Raw genomic sequence first — 17,496 nt, 5'->3', positions numbered from 1 at the left:
TCTACTGCCCTCATAGAGAGCAGAGAAAGGATTTGCTTTTGCGCCTCTGCCCACTGGTTTGGAGATACATCTGGGAACCCTTTTGAAGTTGGAAGGATGTGGAAAGAAAATTTGTATCCCTGGGACACTACGTTGAGAACCCAACGGTCGTTGGTAATGGTGGCCCAGGTGCTTGCATGAAAGGAGAGTTTCCCCTCCTAGGGGTAAGTGAAGCTGGGCAGAGGGAGGGAGTGGGGAGGTGAGTCATTGTGAGTTCTTACCATAAGGGGGTGGCTTAGAAATCCCTGGTTTTGAAGTGGAGGTAGTCCACTGCTTAGATCTCTGCATTCCCTGGGGCTACTGTCGGGGGGGGGGGGTCTGATTCCAAAGGGCCTAGGCTGGGCCGGTTTACTGGGAGCAGGAAAGGACCAGTGTTTGGCGGGACAATGCCTGCTGAACCTAGGGGCTGGGCCTGCAAGAAATCCTTATCTGTTTGCATAGATTTAGATTTTTCTTCCATCTTTTTTAAGACCTCTTCTGCCTTAGTGCCAAATAATTTATCTTTGTGCAAGGGGGCATCCAAAAATTTAGATTTGAGATGATCTGGCAGGGGCTGTTCCTTAAGCCACGCATGCCTTCTAATGACAGATGCAGTGACTGCTGCCCTGCAGGAAGCTTCTAGGGCGTCATAATCACAGTGCAAATTGTGTTTAGTTACTTGACTTGCAGAATGCATTAACTCTTGTAAATCCTTACATTCTGCCCAAGCAGGAAAGGAAAACATTTTTTGTTTAAGGAGTTCCAACGTATGCTGCTGAAATTTCAGCATATGGAACTGACAATACCTGGTAGCAAGAGTAGCTGAGGTATATACTTTCTTATCCCATCTGTCCAATGCTCGGGAATCCCTGCCTGAAGCGGTGAGATTCTTAGTAGAGGTTGCTTTAATTCCTTTTGGCCCTTGAGAAATTACCTCAGGGTCAGCAGTAGGATTTTTAAAAAGATATTTGTGTGAATCAGGTACTCTATAGTACCTGTCTGTTTTTCTGGAAGCAGGAGAAAGGGTGTCAGGAGTCAAGATGGATTCGAGGAAAACATCCTCCACAACATCCAGGACTGGGGGGATGGCCAAAGGTCTGTGTTGTGGAAGATCTAGGAATTCTCTGAGTCTCTTTTTAGACTGAGGGTAGTCCTGACTCTCCCATTGGAAATGCTCCCTTAAGGTATGCAAAGTTTCCTCAAAGGAAAAATCCTCTGGGGGAGAGGCTGAAGGAATGGAATCCTCTGCATCAGAATCCTAATAAGTGGAGAGGGGTTGCATGTCTTCATATTCAGATTCACCTGACTGTTGTTCAGACAAAACTACAGGGAACAGATCTCTTTTCCTTTTGAAGGAGGTAGCTTGGCTTCCCCTGATCAGCATGATAAGGTCTTCCGCCATTTTAAGAATTTGAGACTGAGGCAAGGTAGCAGGCGCCTGAGAGTGGGTTGTCGGTTTCTTGTGTGTGGTTCATACTCAGGGCCTAAGAAACTCAGTAGTTTTAGAAAGAATGGTAGTCGCAAAATCAGATGTCAGTTTGTGTTGAGATTGGTAGTGCGAAGGACTTCCTTGGAAGGCAGTGCCTGCTCAGCAGCTCCAGACCCATCCAAGGTTGAAACGACCACAGGATCCTTGGTCGAAGAACAGTTTTGCGGCATAGTGAACTACGAAAGGGTCTTGGTAGCGGCCTGCGAATCAACAGAAGTGGGCATCAGGTGCACAGAAGAACATTTAGAAAGTTGCAGTGTTTTACACACTGAATATGGTAGCTATGGCAACATGAAAAACAAGCACTGACTATATCAATATTTTGTAAATGTATCCTCTTTAGTAGATGCTAGTTATCCCCACACTGCTTCATTATGTATAGCCATCATTAGGCTCTGCTCCCTCAACCAAATGCTCCTGTGTGATCTTCTAGACTCCAGCTTCTAGCAGTGTCATAGACACTCCTCTAACTCTCCTAAGATAGACAAGTAAACATCTGACTCATCATTCCTCTCCCAGCCCTTACCAGCAATTCCAGTGTTTAGGTCACCAGTCAAAGTAAGTCATCCAAATCGCGCGGCAAGAAAGACTACAGAAAATGGCGTCGGCTGCTTGTTTTATACCCCTGACAACCTGACGTCATGGAAGGGGAGACAGCAATCGACACAGGACCCAAGACTTTGGAATTCAGGCCGACTGAGGGCAACCTGCAAGCAGATTACCCAACTGTAATGACTGCAACAGTGAAACACAAAGAACATGCCATCCAAGTCACAGTAAGGGTTTTAGCTCTCTATGAAAATGTATTAGGTAGTTAAGGTAGGCCAGGAGTTCTTTCTTCTGCAAGCTGACAGACTGAAGCACTGGAACTTATGGCAATGCTTCTCACCATGATCCTCACCAATGTAATAATGTGCCAGTGTGGGTCTTTGCTTACCAAACTGGTGCCCAGAAGAACAGTTATAAAGTTGCAGTGTTTTACACACTGAATATGGTAGCTATGGCAACATGAAAAACAAGCACTGACTATATCAATATTTTGTAAAAGCATCCTCTTTAGTAGATGCTAGTTATCCCCACACTGCTTCATTATGTATGACTGTTCCCCACCATCCATAATTATTTACAGATCCATATTCTATAATGTTTTGTTGTTTTCTGTTTTACAGCATATGCTTACGCAGTGGATGGGAATGAAATGATGGGCTCATGGACTAGGCATGCTCTCCAGGCATAGTATGTGATGTCATGGCATCTACCAGCAGGGACAGGCAAGCCAGTGATTTTGAGACGAACAGAAAATAGCCAATATAGGAAAGGCTATCCCAAATGTATAGCCACTGAGAAGGACTCCCAACATCACATCTGAAGAAAGCTGTCTCTATAGCTAGCACTTTTTCCTTGTCTACATAATACAAGAGATATACCATTTACTGTGTAATACAGATCACTGCCAGCTTTGTGTAGGTACCATGTAATCAGAAACAGATTCTGTAATGAGACAGGCCTATCCATGGTCATCTATCCCTAGAAATGAACTGAACATCTTCTAGTGATGGGCAGCTTTCTTAACATGAGTAGCATACTGTTGTTATGAAATGCAGGTCTTCCACTTCTGGGGCTGTTCATTTACTTATTTATTTTAACTAAAGCATGACCTATGCAAGGCAACTGAAAAAGAAAAACAGGATATATGGTTACGGGTAAGAGGCACAAAACTAACCATGGATGATGAAGTGACACTATTTAATAAGCAAGCACAGGCAGTGTTTATTTCACCAACATTTATTTATGTTTCAATGTATGCATTTCTGGAAGAAGAGTAGTACTTTGTAATACATTCAGTTTAAAGCAGTACTTTTTATATCAAATGCAGATCTGCAATGCTGCAGCCTTGAGTTACACAGAAGCATTATGAATTATGTGACAGTGTATCAGCTGACAAAACTATTTAACAATAAGTATCATACAAATGAATCTCAGTCACATTTATTATTAATTGACAATGTCACAAAACATTCTGCACCCAAGGACTACAAGGACTACAGTTCGTGAACCAAAAACTCCTGAGAATGTCTGAATGTGACTGCTAAAGCGGTAACATAATAAAAACTTCTGGACCACTCTAATCAGAACTTTTTGTTCATTGGGACTGATGATACATTTTTTTTCTCCTGAATAATATTCATTCTTCCTGCACTTACACAACAGCAGGGAAACTCTACATCACAATTTACATCACTTCAGCATTTCCTTGATACATAATACCCACACTACATTAGTTCATTCTATGGATGCCAATCACTTCTAGTATGCTAGAAATCACCACAATGCATCACTCCAGTTGAAAATATTTTTTATTGGAGGAATATTCAGATTTTTGCCCACTCACAATGTTTAACAGCTGGATTCTCCCTGTGTTTTCTTTCGGCTTTTCCCGGTTAGGGGTTGCCACAGCGGAACTCTGGTCCGCTAATGATTGGCAGTCGATTTTTATGGTGCCGAGGTGCTAGCCCGATGCCCAACCTTCAACTAAGGCACGCCCATTCACGCATGTTTTTCGAACGCCACTCGACCGTGGGGAGGACATGCAGACTCCACATAGAAGGCGCTCCACTATTTTTATAAAATTTTCCATAATCTCCATGTAAATTTTTCCAGTATCAGAATACACAAACCCAATACGTTTCACCTCTAAATATATACTCTGGTACTGTTCCATCCACCTGTTCACCCAACCACTCATTTCTGCTCAAAATCCATTTTATACAGCTGAGGGTCTCAATAGGCTGACTCCTTTTCTGGATGGGTTGTCAGCCTAACCATGACTACACACATACAAACACACTTTATAGACACCTGGGGACAACTTCACCATTGCAAATCAACCTACGTGGGTCTTTTGGCTGTAGAAAGAAACTAGACACTACAGTGAAAATCTACAGAAACATGGAGTGCATATTAAAATTCCAAACAGGAGGTACCCAATCTAGGAACTGAACTTCATAACCAGAAAGTGTAAGACAGTATCACTAACTGTGCCATCCTTTCACAGCTGTCAGAATTCATATGCATTTCAGACAGATTAGTTTGCATTATTAAGCATGTCTATATGCAACAGGAAAACAAATGCTTACATGTGTCTACAGCTTTATATAAAACTAAATGTACTTGTAACCAACGCTAAGCAAAACAGACAAATTTGCCCAGTTACCTAAATTTATGAAAGAAATGTACAAGACAAGAAAACTCAAATTCTGGGAGATTCATGAAATGTTAAATAGACTAAAAACACTGCATATATGTATAATTCCTCATAAAGAATGTGCAGTGTACCAATTAATGCAACTTGGCTAACGGATAAAATAAATACCATTACATCAGTAATGTGGTATAGAAATGCTGAACTTGCAGCCTGTCTGTGATAATTACCATGCAGAAACGTGGACATATTGGCCATCTAGACCCAAAGAAAGTGAACAACCACTGGACTAATTAATAATGGCCCTCTACCATCAAAACACCAGGATCTACACTCAAACCTAGGTCACTAACAATAAGAACACAGCACTGTTACTGCTATATCTGCAGCCAACCTTTCTATAAAAACTATCTCGATAACAAGAATACTACAACCAGTCAGCTCAGAGTGCTTACATTTACAGGTAATGCCAAAACTAAACCAGTGGAAAAAAATACATTTAGGCAATGTTACAACTTTTCAGAATGTGGACATGCTATGTTGCAAAGTGTTTTGAGAACAAACTGAAAAACCTCCAAAGAGGTCATCTCAGAGTCTGTATCCAATAAAAGGGGGTCATTAACCTTGTTACCATATCAGGACTGATAATTGTAGCTTGACATTTGACATACTAGTTGCAGCTATTTTCAAAACCAGCAAACAGTTCCAGATTTTAGGAATTCTACACAAGAAGAAACAGATGCCAAGGCTGCTCCAAAAAGGTAATGATGAAGAAAGGGAAACTATCTGTCGAGGCCAGTGAGGGGGGGATCATTGTCTTTTGGGTTGGGATATGTGAACAAAGGGGAATTTTGTAACCTGGGATATGATCCTTTGACCCATTTGTCTTGAGTAAAGGCCAGCCAGGAGAAGGTGTACAGGGGATAATCTGCCTCGACCTCCGAGGTGGACGGGGGACCCCTCAGAGGGCTCTGAAAGGGTTGTCGAAGTAATTTCTCTGCTACACCTGGCACTGCGGACCTCCACTGCCTCCCATTGGCGGGCGTCTGCCCTCTCTGCTCTCCTAGGGAATGGGGGAGTCGACCTGTCAGATGAGACTCCCTGGGATTGTTTGCTGTCCTTTTCACTCTTCTCCCTCCCCTCTGACCTGTGGGAAGGGTAGAAACTGACTCTCCTCCTCGAGAGGAGAGTACCTTCTGTACACCCTAGTCAATGTATGTGGACAAACTGGGATGTGGACATTTGAAATGATTCAGGGAAGGGCATGCTTGGGCCTTGAGCATAAAATAATTTGCCACCAGTGGGCCAGGCGTTGGCGTTGTAGGCAACACCTGTGTGCTGCGGCTCTATAGCCCCCCATGCAGCATATGGAGACCAGCTGCATGGAGGTTAACGATGGAATTCGGTGTCTTTGAAACCCTCTCCAGCTGTAGATCAGCATATCAGTTCACCAGTATCATGATGATCTGCTCTCTGGAGGCGAGTGAAGGCAATGATAATTCAATGCCCGAGCGCATTGAAAAGGTTCGCTGAACTTATCTGCTTGCCTTGCCGTGCTCCATGGTCCATGGATTCCTTATTGGGAGGATGGACGGACGGAACCCGAGATCACTAACCTGCAGTGGGTTGGCCGCAGCGGTTCAACAGAATCCAACAGGACACCTCCTTTCAAAAAAATCTTTATCTCTAGGGGCAGTAGATTCACTGATGTGGTCTCCTCCACAAGCCTTCCACTGGGCTCAGAACTTCCGTCCCAGCCTTCCTTGCCACCACTTCCTTAAGGGGTCAAGGGAGGTACAAGAGGAGGTGGAGCGCTGGCACAAGACTGGGAGATTCATCCTCCCGAGTTTCCCTCAGTTTCCAGCCAGTCTGTTTCTTTGTTTCCAGGATCTCAAGGTGTCCTTGGCTCCTCAGGACAGAGGGTCGAGGGTTTCTTTAGTTCCTCTAGAGTCAGTGTCAAGTCAATTGAACTCAGAGGTCAATGTGCTTCTCTTGCACTGCTGCCTCTCTTCCTTGATGAGGACTGCGGGAGGAAGGAGAGAGAAAAGAAGGAGGAATGGAAACTTGGGGAAACTTCTGCATGGCAAGACAGACACTGTGACAAGGCACACCCTGAAATCACCACTTGAGCTGAGACCTTCCCTCCCGGCACCGACAGGGACGGAAAGGTTATGGTGTGAGACAAAAGGGGTTAGAAATAGAAATACTGTAAAAATCCAAACTCACCTGCCTGAGCGGTAAAAAGCACCTGGCCAGCTATAGCGGCAAATGAGATCTGAGAAGTTACCGCCGCCATTGTGGGGATATAGGGGCCTCGGAGCCGTGGAATTAGCTCTCGAGGAGCTTTTACCGAGGTCGGTCGCAGGATCGGCTCTCTGCCGATCCAGCAAAAAAATGAAGAAGGACTAGACCACAAACATTAATCTGTTCAATACAGTATTACATATATGCCCACCTGTAGTGATATGTTGCTGTTCCTTGCCTAACACACTGCTATTTATTTTAATCCCTAGTGTCAAAGCTGAGATGCCATTTTTAAAACGTGAATGGTAACAATCAATCTCCCCTTAATAATCTGTAACTCAAAGTATATACAACTGGAGCTTCTGTAGACAGTTTATATAACACCTATGTCTTACTGTTTAAATTATTTTAGTATATGATCTCTGTAGTCTTTCTATTTATTACAACACTACCAACTCTATACAAGCACAAGGGACCACAGAATTCTACATGTGGTCTAATTAACCTGGGCTACAAGTGAATTAAGGTCACCTCTGTTGCAGTCAAGACTTTACCCCTCTAGTTATCATGTAAGCGTATGTCCCACACAACACAATATTTCCTTTTGTTGCAGCTAACATCTCTCTCAGACTTCAGAGGGATTATAAGCTGTTACCCCTAGTTGTTTCACTTGATCAGACACAGATAGAAGAAATCTTACTATGATTTGGCGCTGACATTTCAGCATTCTACTTACAAGCTAACTTTAATTAAACAATTATACAGTATGTGTTAATACAAACCTCAAAGGTCATCTCCAAAGTGTTTCTGGGTATCTGTAGTATCCCTGTTTCTCCCAGTTCTCCTGAGATGCAGATCCAAGGATTTGCCGTAAACATGGAACCACCAAACTTCTTACTGGCTACAATCAGCACATTGTAAGGGATCACTGAATTCAAAAAGAGGAAAACATTTCAACTACAACTGTATAAAAGACAACTTGCAGTGCATTAGAAATATTTATAACTTCTGCAGGTAATGTTAGGATGACACAGCACTGTAATAAGTTTATGTAGTCCATGCATACCACAGAAAGTTATTTTATTTCATTACGACAACTCATGTAAGAATAAAGTACATGAAACACTAAACTTTCACAAAACTCCATCTTAAAGTAATCACATCCAGTATGACTGAGGTTTATTCACTGCAACATTTTTAACTTCACTTCTTAAGTGCAGGTTAAACAGCAGCTAAAAATCCCTGTTAACAGCAATATCACCAAAAATTATTTGCAATTTCATTGTACTCTTAAGACAATTACTTTTTTTGCGAGGACTACTGCATCACAAGTTGTTTGTATGCAATCTGCTGAACAAATTCCAGGTTTCTAAAAGGTTGCTAAACAACTTTCCTTAAGGTGCAGGGACTCCGGATGTTGTCACATTAATGAAGAAAGGGGCACAGGTGTCCTCCTGCAAAAGGTGTTTGTGGAGAAGGTCCCACAAGGAGAAAAAAAAAAAGACATTTTACTTTTTGATTTCTGGTCATGGACAGGCAGGCCAGGAATTAGTTTATAAGTGAATATACTACATCTAGAAAAGACTGAAAAACATCTGAAAGGCAGGAAAAACAGCCTTAACTGAAAAAAAAAATACAAGGAAATGCCATCACTAACAAAAATTGCCTTACCTAAGAATAAAGGGTAAGAAAAAGGGCTATCAAACTCTTATACAGTAAAATACCCTGTTATCCGGGACTCAAGCAACCGGCACTCTTAAGCAACCAACATTTGAATGTCATGTATGCCTGCATACGAGCCAATCAAAAATCGCAAAGGGAACCACATCTACTCAATGTGCAACAGCCCACTGTTCCATATTGAGTAGAAGAGGCTCCACTTTGCAATTTTTTATTAGCTTGTATGCCAGTATAAGAGCCAATCAAAAATAGCAAGGCATATCTGAAGCAACTGGAGCATACTCTTAACCAGCATCTACCAATCCCCAAGGGCACTGGTTAAGTGAGACTCTACTGTGCTGATAATAATAATAACATAAATTCTCCTCTTCAAGTGAAATTTTTAAATAGATGTTTTCTTGGATTCTTTTTAATAGAGATGACGCTTACTAAAAATGTAATCAATCATTTTCTTAACTTTTAAAACTGTTTATGAATTGTTTGCATGAAGGACTTTTCTTTTTTCAGTTCTTTTTTTTTTTTTTTGGTTCCCCACAGCAGACCATTGGCTGCCACCAGCTTTCTCTTCTCTTCTTGTTCACTGGATCTTCTGGATCCACCTCAGCCTGTATCATCCACCTATTCCCCTTTATGACTAGGCCTCCAGTCTATCAGGGATCAATTGCAAGATGCATGCAAATGCACAACCTTCCCCCAGGGATGTGCTACTCAGATCCTCAATCAAAACCGGGTCACCTGGGCTGTAGTCAGGGCTTTACTGCTCTACACCATTGCGTTGGCTTGTTTGGAAGACTTCAAACTAAAAGGAAAACAAGGATCTGCTCAGTAAATCATTGAGCATTTGCTGCATGCACAGTTAAATGTGAGACATTTGCAAAAAAGAAAATAATCATGCCTGTCTTGCTCAGAATAAAATAACTGGCAAAAGATTTATGTTTTTCTCTTTATTGTACTTACTAGAACTCTTAGAATGAGAAAGGCTGGAGGAAAAAAAAACAAAGTAGCTGTAGTACAAATTATTGGTTACTATTTATTAGGATGGAAAACAAAGAATCTATTTTTGGTCATCATTACATCTTCTGACCACGCCAGGGGTAGCCAACTACTGGTGTAAAGCTCGGCTCTAGATGACTGTCACTGTTGAAGTGACACCCCAACCCGATGTCTAAAAAATGGGAAAAGGGGTTGTGGATGGATGTATGGATGGATTACATCTTCTGGTTAGTAACAGTGCGACAATATGATGTTCCCATCTGTGAGAAACTAATCTGCTGGCTGAGAGAAAATGCTAAACTATTCAGATAAGAGCGGCATAGAATGCTACTTGTTATTTGCATCTGTTAAAAAAAACACAAACTACTGTGTACTGTACATTTCTGAATCAAGAAGAATATTTCTAGCTGTAAAAATGTGCCAGGACATTCAAGTGAAAAACAGATGTAAACAGCATGACATGTCCTCACCAAGGAGAGAAGCTGTCCTTAAAATACTACTGCTATCCTACTAAGAATAATGATGAGATCCCTGCCTGATTGTGTAGGTAATACATCACCGTGGTGTCGTTTGTGATACCTGACAGAATACCAGGATTCAATTAAAATGGAACAGAATTCATGTTTACTGACTTGGCCATGGTTTCTTTCATAATAAAATACATTTTCACTTGAGAGAGATGCCAGGTTCCCTCAGTCTCTAAGTTGCCAACGTAGTCCTAAAACCATATCTGATAACGCTACATAGAGAAACTAGAAAGACCTGCTGGACTGAAATGTATCAGTGAGTTTATTAGTTTAACACCACGACCAAAGAAGAAATTTATGGAACAGTTCTCCATAATGAGTCCTGATTCGTTTCTGAAGCTTCCAGATTTATCAATGAACTTCTCATTAAGCCTAACATTAGGTACTTTGAAACAGATCCTAGAATCCTAACAAATATTCTTGCTGAAGAAAAGATACAGAATGGGCAAGTAAAGGTCTGTGACAGTTTAAGTATTTAGTTTCCTGTTTGTATGTAATTGAACAGCACAATATTTTTCACCTGAAAGGGTTGGAAATTTGATTTTCCAAGCTTGATTATCAAACAAAACTGATGAAAGTGTGTCCATTACTGCTGCCATCTGTGCAAAGAACAAATTTATTGGCAAAAAATGAATGCACTTATGAAATCGAAAAAAAATCAGAAAGTATAAGTAAAGGGGAAAGGCAGAAAAGGTGACAAAAAAAACTAAGCCCAACCTTCAGAAACTTTGAACCAAATGCACTGTTTACTGCTCATCTTTATACTGTACTTCTTGCTACCATTGTCTAATATATTGTTTACTAATGAAACTTTTCTTCCTCAGGGCTTTGCTGTAAAAAAGTTAAGAGCAGTCATACAGTAAATTAAGTAAATAACAAAATTAAGAAACTGAAACCAAGTTCACTAAACAAAGGCAAATGTTTTGGGAGGAGTCATAATATCAGCTGTGGTAACATCACCTTGAGAACTGTATAATGTTAAAGGGGCATAGAGTTTGTATAAACATCTCCCTTCTTACTGCGTGAAAACTAACATTTTGGGAAGAAAAAGATTCCTTTGAAAACCAGTGCAAACACATCTTGTTTGCATTTTACAATTAGTTTGTCGTTCTTATCCTCAGGCATCATTCTAATCCAGATTTCTCATGTCATTCACCTAAATCATGAGTTTACTTCTATAGAGAAGCACAGGGTTGAGTTTCCCCTACTGCATTCGGTGTCTTTTGGCAGAAGTGGAGCTTGTAATTGACAATACTGTCAATCAACTGGCCACACTTTTCTAACCTGTAATATTCCTTCCCCTGGCACTTCACAAAGTTTTGTGTTATGCGGACATGCTACTACTCACATGCAGTTAAAGTCACTAAAGATAAAGAAATCTCCCACATTTTCACGAGATGATAGACTGCTGCCTGATAAGATAAGTCCTGAATAGCACTACAAATACACGAGATTGTGAGGTAGGCAGCTGCTATGCGCATTATCAACTTACTATTCCCCTAAAAGTCGCAAGAAAGTAAACTTTATATCCAAACCTTGATGGCAATGTCAGAACTACCACCCTCATGTAACATGGCTGATTTTCTAACAATGAATTGTAATGTTCAAATGTAACCAGGGTATGAAATGTTTAATGTAAGAATTTCAGTCAAGTGTTAAAATCATGTCTGAAGTTTACCAAGAAATGATCCAGGCAGGTGGCATGAGGTCATGAAAGTAAATGAGATGGATGAACAGCCACAGTCCCTTATATCAGGTCAGAATTACATAAAGTAAGAAAATTACCAGAAATTATCAAGAACCAGTAAGGAAGGGCATAGACCATTTCTTCTAAAAACTTTAGTAGGGAGCATTGTTATCCATGCACTTTATCAACTGTTAGCTGCTGTTGAACAGCAATATGTTATTCATGCAAGTATAAAATTACGGTGCAAGGAAGGTAAGCACAGAAATACATCAAGTAGTGGTCCAGCTAAGAGATGGAAGTATTCTACAAAAAGCTCAAGTTTGTTTTAGCGATGTTCAAGAGAAGACAACTGAGGCATTCTGAATATTAGTGATCAAGGATCCAGTTAGAGCAAACCCAATCTTCTCACATGCCTGCCATGAAATGCTCAGCAGTGACCTGATAGTATTGTACAACTTCATGTTTTAACACACTCATGATTGGAAGGGAAAAAGTCACCCATTTAGATTTCAACCGCAAGACAGTCTGTGTGGACCACAAAGGCAGATATGCTAAATACTGGTCAACAGGAAATGCTCATCTTTTTGAGAATCAATTTTCCTAAGTAAGTTGATAATCATAAATGCAGATGAAATTCAAAAGAATGTATGGGAAATTAGGTTTAGGTATGAGAAGCCAGACATCCTATTCTAGATACAACAAGGCAGGACTACACATTTTGTTCCTCAAGTTATAAGCAGCCAACAGAGTACTATGTCAGGTGAAAGACTGAAAAAGCCAAGCTTTAAGACCTAGACAGGCTTAATAAAGCAGACAAATTGTGCATATTTGAGTTAAGAAATTACCTAACGAAGCACTAGTGAATTTCTGGGCAGGCAGAATGGACTTTGACATCTTAATCAGCTGGACAACAAGGACTATTAGCTGGGAAGGATTGGGCCACAGATGGTTTTGTTCAGTGAGGGCATAATGGACACCATTTACAAAAAGGTGATACATCTTAGAAGGTAGTTGAATACTAGACCGAAAGCATGTGTGATAAACTGGGGGCATTTTTGTATTCTATAGAAAAGGAAAAATAAGCTAAATAATGTGGGGAGTTAAACATGGGACTTTATAAAGTTAATAGTCTTGCTGTCCTGACTGAAACATTTTGGTAATATGACATCAAAATAGAATTTATTGTGTTGATATCTAAAAGTCTGTGTAGCCATTCCCCATGCCACACTGTTCATTGGCTCCCCTTATTCATTGCTGGTTCGTTCTTTCTCTAAAATTTTGAAAAACAATAAAGTACTGCATTAGAGAAATAAAAGAAAATTCTATTAGGCTTAGGTTAGTAAAGCTCTACAATGGAATCCAAGAAGTGAGTAGATGAAGTTGTCAAGTGTTATCAAAACCTGCATTTATACAGAGTTTCAGATGACAGTAACCAATGTGAACAAAGCTTCAGTCATTTGCTATACCTTACAAGGCATATTTAATCAGCTATCTCATACACTTGCTTGTCAACATTCATGAAATGTTACTAGTTCCAATTAGCACTTATGATGGTTTAAAGAGGTGGACAGAAAGATGAGACAAACCACTTATTCATTAAGAGGTATGTAAAACAGAGTATGATAAGCTATTCTACAGATTACAGAAAAGATACACACTTTTTTTTAGGAACACACATCTTACTTACTAATTGTTGTGAAAACATTTGTAAAGCAGAAGTAATCAACAGCATTAAATGAGAGAAGATGGTAAAGAAACTGCTCCTTTTCGTCATCACATCGAAGAAAGGCATATCTCTTATATAATGTCCTAGAAGAAAAAGTTACAAATTATCACTACACAACTAATTAAATATGAATATGAATCACAGCCAGGTAATATACATATACACTACAGGAATTTCTGTTATCTTTATCAGTGTGAAAGATCTCCCAGATGTCAGGTACTTTGTACAAATTAAGTATCAAAATACTCCAATGTATTTCTTTGTGCTGGAGATGTCAGAAAATACAATAGCTAATTTGGAAAACAAAATCCATACTCTTTTCCAGTGAGCATAGTATAGTTTAGATTATGACACTGTAACCCACAGTGCAGTCAAAGAGTGTGAATTAGAGTCGTACAAAAGCACTCCAATAAAACAAAACCACATTGGCTCTTGAGAACAAGTTTGCAAACTTGTGTCCACAGACATGTTACTGGATTTAACAAAGTCATCCATATCAGTCTTTCCATATTCACATATGCTCCTTCATTGCTTATTTATTCACATCTATTTTAAATTCACAATGTGACCAGTAGGGTCAGGGTCAAAGTGTTTCCTTTTCAGTTAACTAAGAGGTTACAGACATCAAATTAGTATTTAAAATACCAAACAATTTAGTGTTACTCATCTGGGTGTCTGCTAATATGAGAATTTTTATATTTGTAGAAAATAATTTTGATGTTTTTCCCTTTTCCCACTACTATGCTGACTTCAGAGTATCCAGAAGTTTGCTGTTTACCTGTAATTAAGCAATTCATTGCTTGTTTTCAGTGACAAAAGTATGGGTGGTGGATCCCTATGCTCACAATACTACAGGACTAGTTTTCTGCCATACTCCCATCATCTCTCCACCTTGAGCATAGAATGCAATGTTGAAATGACTGCAAACAGGTGATTTCACATGTATGCTTGCATCACCCATGTGTGCCCAAATGGCCATTCCTGCCTGCTACGCCAAAACACAGAGGATTATAGTTAGTTATAGCTAAGCCTCAATCACCCATCCATCTCATTGGCACCTGGGCCACTTCTCAAACCCAGATCACCAGAAGTACAGGTCAACACTCTGTTCCTAGATAAATGGGATGGCACAATATAGATTTAACACTGGAACGCTGCACAATATAGATTTAATGCAGAATGACACCGCAGTACAAGGACAGAATGACCGACTTCAACAATTGGCTAAGCTTCTGGTGTCATTCTAAGGGGATCCAGTATCTGTCTGCTTGGGATGACATGGTCGACAGACCACGATGCTTTGCCACAGATGGCCTGCACCTGTCGCCCCTGGGATTCTGGATACTGGCTAAGGCTCTTTCTGCCCCTATAGTGCCTTTTTTAGGCAAGGTTCAAATAACAAATTCACCACCGTAACAGGAACAGGCAAGCAAAAACTGAGGGTAATGCTACTCAATGCTAGAAATCTAAATCTCAAAATGAACTCACTTGAGGAACTCCTTAAAATGGAGAACATCGATATCTGTGCAGTGACTGAGACCTGGTTCAAGGCTCCAGAGAGCACCCCTGCACTGCCAGGCTATAACTCATACCACACATTTCGGCCATGTAACCTGGACCGATACACCAAAGGCGGAGGTGTGTTCATATTCATTAAGGATATCCACAGCTCCAGGCTAGTTGTTCAGCATAATGCATCCGAGGTTATCCAAGTGCAACTAACTCTGGGCAAAACTGCAATCCAAATTGTAGCTTGCTACAGATCCCCCACCATGCCCCAGGATTCTCACTCCTCTTTTCTTGATGTACTGGAAAATATTAGGGTTCAACCAAACACCCTAATAATGGGTGACTTCAACTACCCCACCATTAACTGGGAAAACTACTCGTGTACCAACTCCTTAGCTCAACGCTTTCTGGAATTCATAAACTCCAATGCCCTGGATCAACTTATCTACACCCCCACCAGGGGCAACAATATCCTAGCCCTAGTCATTACCAACATGAGTGACCGGTGTTCCACACCTGAAGTCAACTTCTCGTTGGTCCGATCCCACCATAAGCTAATCACCCTTGATATCCACATCCCTCCCCCACCCGCCATTAAGGAAACCATGGTAAAAAATTTCTCCAAAGCCAACTTCATGCTTCTTAAGACAGAAGTGGTGAACTTCATGACACCCATGCAGATGGACAATACAGTTACAACTGCTGAATCCTACACAAATGCACTCTATAAGCACTTACATGAGTGCATGGATCGTGCTATCCCAAACAGAACTAAGATGCTATCCCCCAAAAAAGGAAGCCAATCTGGTGGTGCCCTGCTATAAACAAACTGTACAACAGAAAGAAGAAACTGTTGCAAAAGAGAGTAAAATCCCATGAGTGGAGGAGCTCCCTGGTCAGCCTCAGTAAGAAGCTGAGATCCCTTATAAGATCCTCCAAAACTAGCTATGAAAACAAAATCACCATTAATTCTAAGGACAACCACAAACCATTCTATAGCTATGTCAAGAATCTTGATGGCAACACCCAGATCTGCTCTGAGTTACAGCGCAACGGCACGAAAATTACAGAACCAACTAATACTGCCAATATCCTGGCAGATAGGTTCAGTGTTAACTTTACCACCACCCCCACCCCCTAAAGGGCCCATATCTATACAGGAAGAATGCAGAGTCCCTGTAATCACAACTACGCAGATAAAAGCTGCACTCTCTAAAGTCAAAAATACAGCATCCATGGGACCGGACAACATCCCAGGCTGCGTTTTACATGAACTTCAGAACGAACTGGCTCCCCACTTAAGCACGTTGTTCAATAATAGCCTCGCATCAGGCTTTGTGCCCATTGAATGGCGCACAGCAACAGTTATCCCACTCCACAAAGGGGGAGCCACTACTGATCCCGGGAACTATCGACCTATTAGCCTGATCTGCAAGGCCATGGAACGTATCATCATGGAACTCATAAACAAAGACATTGGTAACCTACAAACTCTGGATCCCACCCAGTTCGGGTTTGTGAAAGGCATATTATGCCTCCTGAACCTGATCAACTTCTTTGAGGCAGTCACCAAAGCCGTAGAGGAGGGTAAGGTGGTTCACACAGCCTATAGTACAGTTGTGTACTTACCATAAATGTAGATGTTCAAGTGTATTCACTGTTGCAGTCATTACAATTGGGTTATCCTGCTGGCAGGCTACCCGCAGTCGGCCTGAATTCCAAAGTCTAGGTCTGGCGTCGGTTGCTGTCGCCTCCTCCCTGACGTCATTGCGCCAGGGGTATAAAAGATGCAGCCGACGCCATTTTCTTCAGTTTTTCTTGCCCCAGATGTCAGGTGCCCCCAAAAGGGTAGGCTAAAAATATGTCAATAAAGCATGCATGCACTAAGGTAAATTTTTCCTTCATCTACAAGCAAATACACCACATAGGTTGTATAGAACAGAGAAGTACAGATAAGTTCCAGCAAAGATAAGGGGGAGGGTAACCTGGACTGCAACAGTGAATACACTCGAACATCTACATTTATGGTAAGTACACAACTGTACTATGTTCATCGTGTTTCACTGCTGCAGTCATTACAATTGGGTTGAATCCCAAAGCTAAGGTTGGGAGGCTGGAGCTAAATAGGATTAGGAGCGGCTATGAGGCCCTGCAGAACTGCAGTGGCAAAGCCTGCCCTGGATTTAGAGTAGAGTGGTAAGTGATAGTGCTTTGTAAAAGTGTGCACTGAACTCCAGGTTGCAGCCTCTAAAATGTCTTTGGTTGGTACTCCTCTGAGGAAGGCTGCTGAAGTGGCTGCTGCTCTGGTTGAATGTGGCCTAATGCCCTTAGGCACTGATTTGCCATGTTGTGAATAGCAGAAATAAATGCAGTGGCCTATCCACTTTGAAACAGTCTGCTTGAGATAGCCTTTCCTTGTGA

General features: G+C 41.1%; 1 protein-coding gene across 2 annotated transcripts in view; it reads right to left on the bottom strand.

Moving 5' to 3' along the window:
- The window catches only part of DENND5A (DENN domain containing 5A), a 1,739,423-nt gene that overhangs the window by 280,018 nt on the left and 1,441,909 nt on the right, over positions 1 to 17,496 (bottom strand). For both annotated transcript variants that reach the window (XM_044059112.1, XM_044059111.1), the window contains 2 exons: positions 13,528 to 13,649; positions 7,736 to 7,881 (listed from right to left, as the gene is read on the bottom strand). In XM_044059112.1, the coding sequence (XP_043915047.1) occupies positions 7,736 to 7,881; positions 13,528 to 13,649 (268 nt within the window). The remainder of the gene's footprint in view (positions 1 to 7,735; positions 7,882 to 13,527; positions 13,650 to 17,496) is intronic.

The sequence above is a fragment of the Protopterus annectens genome, chromosome 17.part0, assembly GCF_019279795.1.
Source record: "Protopterus annectens isolate FY-2018-M chromosome 17.part0, PAN1.0, whole genome shotgun sequence".
In the NCBI taxonomy this organism is placed as follows: Eukaryota; Metazoa; Chordata; order Ceratodontiformes; family Protopteridae; genus Protopterus; species Protopterus annectens.
This window is presented reverse-complemented; position numbering and strand designations above follow the sequence as displayed.